Raw genomic sequence first — 9655 nt, 5'->3', positions numbered from 1 at the left:
GCGGATTCTTAACCTCTGTGCCACCAGGGAAGCCCTGAAATTGTACATTTTAAATCTCTCACCTAAAAAAACCTCCTGGGACTTCCCTGGTGGTTCAGTGGTAAAGAATCCGCCTTCCAATGCAGGGGACATGGGTTCGATCCTTGGTCAGGGAACTAAGATCCCACATGCCGCAGGGCAACTAAGCCCGTGCACCACAACTACTGAGCTCGCCCACCTCAACTAGAGAGCCTGCGTGCCGCAAACTACAGAGCCCACATGCCCTGGACCCTGCGTGCCACAACTAGAGAGAAAAGAAAAACCCTCACGCCACAACTAGAGAGAAGCTCACGCACCACAACAAAAGATCCCGCACGCCACAACAAAGCGCCTGCGTGCTGCAACTAAGACCCGACGCAGCCAAAAATAAATTAAATAAATAAATTCTAAAAATAAATAAATAAACCTTCCGAAGACCCTTTATTCCCCTGGCTTCTGTGCCGAGCCACTCTCCCCGTTGTCAGCCTCTCTGACCACTCCTCGTGGCTCCACTCCCTCCCTCCCCCTGCTGGTAACCAGGGCTCTGTCCTCAGCCCTGAGGCTTCTCAATCCACATGCCCTCCAGGGAGAAACCACCCGCTCTCCCGAGGACTCCCCATTTCCCTCACACCCAGAGTCCTGCTGGACACCTCGGCCAGCTGCTCCACAAGCCACCATCAGTCCCACACGTCCAAAAACAAGCACACTGTCTGCCCAGCCGCCTCGAGACACGCGTTTCCCCCTACGAGCCTCAAGTTGGCTAGTGGCACCTAAGCCTCCTGGAGGCTTCCAGACCAGAAACCCGACAGTTAGGCTGGGGGCCTCCGTCTCCTTCACACCTTCCTCATTCAACCAACCATCCCAGTCAGTTTCACCTCCCTTAAATGTTATTGTATGGGGGAAAGGGGGATGGCTTGTTTTTGTGTGTTTAATGCTTATTACAGGGACTACTAAGAAGAGAAACTGTTTCAGGCTCAGGGAGAATCTCATTCTGGTGTGGGGCATGACAGTGGTGTTCTACCTGGGACACACAGTTCGGTCTGGACCACGAAAGAAGAAAGCTACAACTTCTGAGCGCACAATCATGAAACGATGGCAGGAGCAGCCTGCATACCCAAATCATCCCTTTAGCCACCTGCTCAAGTCAAGGTCTCAGAACACAGCCAAAGGAGCTTTTGTTCTATATTAAATTCTCTTAAGCATCACTCATTGCTCACGTTTAAGACAGGGCAAATCCTTTCTAGTATGTACGGCGCTCTCTTCTCTCCTCATAAATGAATCTACACAGAAAGCATCCACTAACATCTCTCTTTTCACTATAACCTGCTTGATTTTCTAAAGTTGGAAACGGCAATCTTGGTGTCCCGAAACCAGAGCCAAGGCTTCTCAACATCTTCAGTTAAAATACCCGTAATTTCCCAACCAGGGGAGAGCACAGCAACATTACCTACACTTTACAGTACACGGCTCCGTGGCTGCTGTCTTTTGACTACTCTACCACACAGCAGTGTGGGCTCATCACCCCAGTCTTCTTCAGCCTCCAAAACCATTCAGAACTTACTGCCCGTGTAGAAGAGTTCTCATGGCAGCACACTAAGTGACAAAAAGACCAAAAAAAAAGAAAGAAAAGAAAAGAAAGAAACTGTTTTTATTGCTTTACAACAAGCCGGCAACAGACACAACAGAATAATCATACACGTGACACCTGTACATCCCCAAATGGAGTATAAAACCAGAATGTGCTCCTCCACTTAAAAAGTATTTGTGAAAAGTGAAATCCAAAACTTCTGCCAAGAACTTTACTGTTCTCAAGCAGAACTGATACTTAAAAAGGCCAAGAAAGCTATGACCAAACTTACTGCATACGTCTGATCATGGGATTCGAAGCCTCTTATGCTCAGCCCAGGCAGTGCTATTACTGCACATGTGAGGAGGCCATCCTAGGCACTTTAAGACTCTAACTTTTTTCTTTCCAAATTCTTCTGCAGAAAGAGCTGTCAAGAAAATTGTTCTAAAACGCAACTATGCATAGCAATTTATGTCTCATTTCTACTTCTTTCCTCATGATGGAAAATTTGATCAGTCCTTAACTCAGGCTGATAACAGCTCTGGTGGCCATGCCAAATATCCTACTGTACAAACAGGAAGCCCAAACCCGTATTAGGCATGAGAGGGTGACACTTCTAAATACTTCCTATTATTCTGGATACACTGGTGCCTTCCCTTCAGTGAGCTCCAAGATGCTGTGGATTAAGTCACCATTTTAATAATATCTCTTCAACAGCAAAATTACATGGCAAGTACTACCTGAAAATGAGGGGGGGGGAGGGCGGTGCCGATGAGATACATGTGACTTGCCCAAAACTGTAAAACCTGACTGTTGGAATAATCAACAACCTGAGAGAATTGCTTACTTGAAAAAACATGACCAAATCAGCTAATTTTTTTGTTTGTTTTTTAATTCAAGGTTTTCTCTTACTTCCAGACAAAGCACAGCATTCTTCAGTCAGAACATCACCAGTCAGGGTGTTGAGAATTAACTCCGCTGAGTGGCTTTACACTCCCAGACCTAGGAGTCTACCTGGCTATTAGGTAAAAAGTTTCATAGCTCAGAAATACATCATATGAAATGTTAGTTCAAGATGTGTGTGGACACAATGTTTACCTGCTGCAACAGCAGAATGTTAAGGCAACATCAGAGCACAGAGGTGTTTTACAACACTACCCCTACTCCCCACCTGGTAAGCAGAGCCAGATGATGTTACTCAATCCTTAATACAAAAATGTCCCCAGATAATCTGCTGAACTTGACTTTGCAGTTTAATCTTTGATATTTTCATGGCAGTGAGAGAGAACCCTGGGGCTATACTTCCCTTGCAAAAAAATTCAACATCTGATTTACTCAGAAGGTTTAAAATGAGGAAGGAAAATATAAAATAACTTGTCCTTCGCCTGACAACCATCCTTTTGAGTTAACTATTTTTATACGGTATCCAGGGCATACCTGGGTATGGATGGCTAATTTGGATATAGAAACATCAAGGGTCACTCCTGGAAGAATCACAAACGAGACAGTAAAGCTCTCCATCAGTACATCGACAGCATCGGGGTAAAAGCAAGAAAAGAACTTTACCAAGAGGTTGGCATTTACACTTTTTGACAGAACCGAAATACACCGAGTTACAGAGCAAATTCACTGAAACGACAAAGAAAACCCTGTCCTTGTAAAGGCTATTCTTTCACCCCCCAAAAAAGCGTTTCAACTCTGATACACCACACAACCGGTTAAGAAAATGAAGCGCGGTGTTTAGCGATGGGCATCCTAACGACCGTGAGAGGCGCCGGGCTGGGGTCAGCAGAGAGCCCCTACTTCTCCGCACAGGCCGCCGCCGTCTCCTTGTTGAAGCCGCGGATGGAGAGGTCGTAGACCACCTCCTCCACTTTCTTCACGTCGTACTTCAGGCCGTCGTAGCGCTTCCGCAGGGAGTCGTTTTTGAGGTTGAGGAGGCGGAAGCCGGAATCCAGCTCGTTGATGAAGGTGGAGATGTGCAGGGGCCGGGAGTAGTCTCCGGCGGTCACGCTGTTGACCGACAGTCTCGACTGCAGGACAGAGAAGCAGGGACGTCACAGCAGGGCTCCTCCTCCTAGTTGCGGCCACGAGGCCCGCGGGTCGCCACACTTCTCCATACTGTCCCTCATAATTCCAGTTTTGACAACTGCTTGATTTTACTAACCTACTTAATAACTTAAGAAATCATTGGCCTTTTGTTGGAGTTTCTGTGGCCTCCAACTTTTCATAAATATGAATAGGTTATCGTGAACACCTTTATTAACAGCTTTTTCTCTTCTTTTGAATTACTTTTATAGGATAATTTCTCAGGAGAGAGGTGAAGGAGATAAAGGCAAGAATAATTTATAGTTATATAGTTAAATTGTTCCCCTAGACAATTATGAATTAACGCAATCACCAGGAATATACGCCTTACCACTACTTTGAAAGGAAGAGGTATTCTCATCTCCTAAAAAGGCACACAATAGTTAAGTGTGCACAGCCACCTCATCGTCTGAACCGCTATCCCAGCAAAACCTGACACACACAGTACACAGTCAATGACTACCCTGTGACCGATAGGTGGCTTAGAAAAGAACGAGACTTCTGAATTTGTGTACCCATTTAAAAAAACTGACAATGAAGTGGAAAAATCAAAAGAGCAAATGACAAATCACTAAGCTTCTTACCAGTTCACTAGCAAGAATGAGAACTCCTGAGAGATAATCTTCTATATCCAGGTGAAATCCCTTCTCCCGATCTGGCTCAACTAAAAAATATAACAAAGTAAAGACAAGGTCGTGATGGAAATACAACTTACACCTAAAATTTTTTTTAAATACAGACACACACACACACATATGTATAATTTCTCTCAAAGTGAAAAAGGAACAAGTCCTTCAAAACTATCTTTTGAATGTGGACATATCCTTGGCACTGTGGATTTTTCATGTTCTCAAGCAGAATTCAATTTTTCCTGCCATTCTTCTTTCAAAATATAATACCACCAAAGGGCTTCCCTGGTGTCACAGCTGCTAAGAATCCGCCTGCCAATGCAGGGGACGTGGGTTCGAGCCCTGGTCCAGGAAGATCCCCCATGCCGTGGAGCAACTAAGCCCGTGCGCCGCAACTACTGAGCCCCCGCGCCTAGAGCCCGTGCTCCGCAACAAGAGAAGCCACCGCAATGAGAAGCCCGCGCACCGCAACGAAGAGTAGCCCCCGCTCGCCGCAACTAGAGAAAGCCCACACGCAGCAACAAAGACCCAACGCAGCCAAAAATAATAAATAAATAAATTTTTAACTAAAAATAATGATAATACCACCAAGGATATATGTTATGTCTGAGAATACCTTTGTTTTTAGAAGTGCACGCTGAAGCACTGATATGAGAAGTCATGGTCTCTACACCTGGCTTTCAAACGGTTCACACGTGCCCCCAAGGCACACACAGTAAGAGACTAAGCAGATGGGCCAAAATGTGAACAAGTAGAGGATCTAAGTGAGGGGTACACAGGGGTTCACTGCACTGCTCTTTCAACTTTTCTGCAGACTTGACGTTTTTAAAAACTCAAAGGAACGCCCAAGTACAAAGAGCAAGTCACTACATATTTTTAGTTTTTCTGTTTCCAAGTAACCAGTTTTCCATTTAGCTCTCATTTGTTTCCATAAATAGAAAGCCCCCCCGCCAAAACCTCAGCTGGCCCTGCAGGTAGACACGCCTGCGGACACTCACTGCCAAGGATCTCCGTGACCGCCTCTCGAGTCACCAGGGTCTCCGACTCCAAGTACACGACGAAGGCTGCCAAGAAGACCAGGCGCTGTAGCACAAACCTCCAGTGCTCGTGAAACCTGCGGCGAGCGTGAGGCACCAGCGTCAGAAAGACAGGACGGGGGCAGCCATGGCCAGACACATGAGGAGTGGGGCCCTTTTTCAAATAAAACTTATAAAACGTGTAAGAGCAATGTGACATTTAAGTATATGAGATGGGTTCAGCGTAAGTACATTGGACTGGATTTGCCAGTCCAAATTTATAACAATTACTTACTATAATTTTAATGAATGAGAAGCATGGTCCAATTTTGATGAATGCAAAACCTTACAACCAAAGGCTATGGACAAGAGCAACTGTGCTTTAGAAGTTTAATCAGTAAATACAATAACACTGCTCTGAGAAAAATAAATGTGGGCGAATGAAGATTGTTGAGAACCGCAACTGTACGTCAGCATCAGCACCTGACTGTGTTATTCTCTGAACTGAGTGCAGGGTATCAAGAAACTCCTGATTCACACACATAGGAAATAACTACCATTTGCAGTCACTAAACAGGTGAACTTAAAACCTTGGGATACTGCAGTTAAACCGAGCTAGGAGCCTGAAAAAGAAATAAGAAATTTTACAACCCCTAGATATTTATGCTATGCCTCCTGATTTTCAAATGTGGCAACAAATTCAAAACCGTCTTTCAACAAAACCCAGGCCAAACACAACATTCTGAGGTCCAAACCAGCCAGAGGGAGCCTGTGTGTGAACTCCAAACACCATGGTCTCTAAAGACCCTGCCAGTTCTATTGTCCTACTTCTCTAAGCATCAGTTATTACCTTACAGCAGGGGTCAGCAAACCTTTTCTGTGATTGAGGCTTTGTGGGTCACTTTCAGTCTCTGTCACATACTCTTATTTGGTTTTTTTTAACAACTCTTTAAAATATAAATATGTTTATATAAAATACAAAAGGTCACAGTAGTTTGCCGGCCCCTACCTTTAAAGAATCTTGTGAGGTTATACTATCCACTCCCCATATACATGTCCTAACTATTTCTTGCCTATAACGTGTCTTAAAAGAACATCTTCTCTAGTGAGAAAGCAAGCGTAAGTAGAAAGTTTAGGTTCCTATTTACTATATTTCATCAACACTCAGTTTTTCCCAGTTTAACATCTATGAAATCAGGATGTATTGTACCATCTACATTTCACAATTATGATTAACAACAAATTTTTTCCCTAGTGGTATGAAAAATAACATTGTATGTTAAAATTAATAGTGTACATTCAACGAGATATGGCATAAGATATTACCCACATATGTCACTTGGCAATGAAATTCGATATTCAGTATATTTATACACACACACATACACTGCCACTTAATCCCATAACCTTAACAGCAAAGATAGGGTTCATCCAACTTCACAAGTAACTTGAATATACTAAACGGATATTCTCTATTTTGACCTTCACACAATACATATTTTCTTTTTAATTACCTTCTCATTGCAAAAATTATACATGTTCCTTAAGAAAATTTTGAAAGTAAAAGTGAGAAAAAAATAAAATCAACAATTTTGTTGCCATTAAAATACCACCACTATTAACAGTTCCTTTTCCTTTCTGTTGCTTCTTCTAAGTAGAGGGATTTTTACTGAAGTAATCATTTAGTACACATAATTTTTCTCTTGCCTTTTTTTATTTAACATTATAAAAGATGCTAGTTGTCTTACAAACCTGTAATACTGTTCAGCAGGAAACTTGGTCTTCAAAGACGTCAGATGTGTTTTTACTGTACCAAAATGTTCTCGAGCTTTCAAACACCTCTTTGGAACTGATCACAAAAAGATAATCAAACATAATAATGACAGACTTAGCAAATTTCAAATACAGTTCTTGCTTAACAATCTATGTGGTCTACCTGGAAATTTTTTTAAAATCTCATGACCAAATGTACGGTATGCATCTCTGCTTTCAACCTGGCTCTCAAAATTTCATATCTAGCTTCCCTACTAAAAAATAAACAAACAAAAAATTGCTAAAAGGGAATATGTTGCATAACATACTGGTAAACTGTCATAAGTAACCTCATCTTTAAGCTGCCTTTCCTAGTCAGTCCTCAAAGGATGCCTAAAATTGGACTGCTTCTAGCTCCCATATTTGGTCAAAAGGCAGCTTTATAATTATTCTCAATCAGGCTGACCAACTCTGTATCACCCAGAAAAATGACTTGCCCCTGACACCTGTTAATTACATCATTATATCATTATCTATCTGAAACTATATTTCAGCTCTCTCAGTTGTGCTGACTACACCTTACAATGGATGTTCCATGTCTAAACTTCTCGTACTTGACACCCAAACAAGAGCTGACTGTAAACACATTGACAACATTTTACACTGGCCATTTCATTATCTACAAATGCATATTAAATTATTTTCAATGACTGAAAGACTGGGTTTAAGGAAAAGAGCCAAATAAAAGTTGCTAGATACACAAGACAGCTATGAAACTACCACAATTATCATCAGTATAACTCTATCACAGGAGAAAACATTCCTATTTCCACCTACGTGAAACTAGAAAATCAACCAAAATACACAGAATTCTGGAAACCTGTAAAATGATCAACTCACCCACTTCACCAATTTTTACTCACCATAAAACATGAGAGACATTTTTCAGAGTAAATAATACAGATTTGATATGTCTTCTGGGTGTAAATTAACTCTTTAAATGAGAGATCAATAAATTGGATAAAAACCTTCAAAATCAAAACAAAGAACTTACTGTCCTGAAACCCAGCACCCTGATGGACCCCTTGCAGTAGAGTTAAAATCTCTCGAGCTGTTTGTTCTAAACTCTGTACAACTTTTCGGATTTCCTAGAAAGAATTAAAGATGAAAATATCAAGTAAATCCAACATAATCATTATATTATCATAGCCTCAAACCAAATATACTAAATAGCATATTTGATCTATGACATCTTCACATAGATTCAAAACACTAGCAACCTTTACAAGGACATGAATGGTGCACAAAATATCCAGATTTGAATTCTGACTTTTCCACTTACTTCCTCTGTGAGACCTTCAGGAAGTCACTAAAAAGCCTTAGATTCCTGATATAGACTTCAAAGGCTAATTGCCACCCACTCACCCAAAATATCCCACTGCAACACTAAAGGAAATGAGGCAACCACACGTAAACCAACAAGAGAAGAATGAAACGCAATACAAGGATCGGGTATTTTTCATTTATTCATTTTGCAAATATTCACTAAGCACATTTTTAGGCACTGTGTAACTACTGGGGAACCAAGCAGACAGTCCCTTCCTTCCTTTAGAGTATAACGGGGGAGGCGTTTAAAAAATAACCATCACACAATTTTTTTTAATGGTAATGCACTACTAGAAGTAAACGTAACAGGGTAAAAAATTATTTACATTTTGACATCAAGGAGGTGAACACTAGATAACCAGGAAAAGAGTGGGAAAGTAGCGCATTCCAGGAAAAGCAAGAAGTATATGCAAAAGTCCTGAGGCAGGAAATTATTTGGGGAACTAGAGGAATAAAAGGGAGGTAAACCGAGCGTAACATACAACGGAAGAAGGCGTAAAATGCGACTGGAGAGAGAGACCTGTGGGCCACAGTAGTCTGGATTTTTATCCTAAGTGGAATGATAAACCATAGGAGAGTTTTAAAGAGAAGGGCACACGTGCTTTTAAGACACCAATAAACAAACACAACAAACACGTGTCGTCTGAGTCCCAGGCGCTAACTGAGGCTTCGACATAAACATACGCTAAAAAGGAGAAAAACTGACACCCAAATGAGGTAGGTGATGCCAAGGAACCGAACCCCGAACACAGGGAACCAGGACCTGGCAGCAGAATCGGGGGCCGGGGGAGGGAAGTGCCCTGAGCCGAAACAAGACGGGGAGCAACCCACCGCCGGAGGCTTCCCCACCGCTCGAATCTGAGCGACGGAGGAGGGCCGGGCGTCGCGGCCCAGCTAAGCAAGGAGAGGGAAAGGGGATGGGGAGAGGGGGGGCTCACCTCTCGGATGTCCTGCTCGGCAGCCAAAAAGCCCTGCAGCTCCACGAAGATTTCGCTCACAGACATGGTGCCGGCCGCAAGAGTGTCAGCCAGGGCGGCGAGGGTGGCCAGCCGAGTGTGTTCAGGAGACAACCGGCGCCGTCAGTCACAACGCCCGCCACCGCCGCGGCCGCGTCCACCGGGCCCTGCGCTGGAGCTGTCGCTGGGGTCCTCCCAGGCCCACGGCGCGCAGGAGGCCGGGCTGTCCGCCGCTCTGCCTGA

The 9655-nt window shown here is 43.2% G+C and overlaps 1 protein-coding gene across 2 annotated transcripts; it reads right to left on the bottom strand.

Moving 5' to 3' along the window:
* Positions 1 to 1644: 1644 nt before the first annotated feature.
* On the bottom strand, positions 1645 to 9622 carry TSN (translin). 2 transcript variants are annotated; one of them, XM_007125224.4, is made up of 6 exons: positions 9395 to 9622; positions 8125 to 8218; positions 7071 to 7167; positions 5301 to 5416; positions 4258 to 4337; positions 1645 to 3618 (listed from the first exon to the last, which is right to left on the bottom strand). In XM_007125224.4, exons 1-6 carry the CDS (start codon positions 9458 to 9460, stop codon positions 3385 to 3387), a joined length of 687 nt encoding a protein of 228 aa, XP_007125286.2. In that variant the 5' UTR covers positions 9461 to 9622; the 3' UTR covers positions 1645 to 3384. The 2 variants fall into 2 exon arrangements, with proteins under 2 accessions (XP_007125286.2, XP_007125287.1); XM_007125225.4 differs by lacking the exon at positions 4258 to 4337 and having other exon boundaries at positions 9395 to 9605.
* Positions 9623 to 9655: the final 33 nt, after the last annotated feature.

The sequence above is a fragment of the Physeter macrocephalus genome, chromosome 2, assembly GCF_002837175.3.
Source record: "Physeter macrocephalus isolate SW-GA chromosome 2, ASM283717v5, whole genome shotgun sequence".
Lineage (NCBI taxonomy): Eukaryota > Metazoa > Chordata > Mammalia > Artiodactyla > Physeteridae > Physeter > Physeter macrocephalus.
Note: the sequence above shows the minus strand (reverse complement) of the source record. Positions and strands in the feature narration are given on the sequence as shown.

Bases quoted from the DNA above. Each gene is read 5' to 3' on its own strand.
- TSN (XM_007125224.4), bottom strand. From the start codon at position 9,460: ATGTCTGTGAGCGAAATCTTCGTGGAGCTGCAGGGCTTTTTGGCTGCC. The intron at 8,219-9,394 runs GTGAGCCCCCCC...AATTCTTTCTAG, and splicing joins CCGAGCAGGACATCCGAGAG to GAAATCCGAAAAGTTGTACA. The intron at 7,168-8,124 runs GTAAGTTCTTTG...TTTTGTGATCAG, and splicing joins GGGTGCTGGGTTTCAGGACA to TTCCAAAGAGGTGTTTGAAA.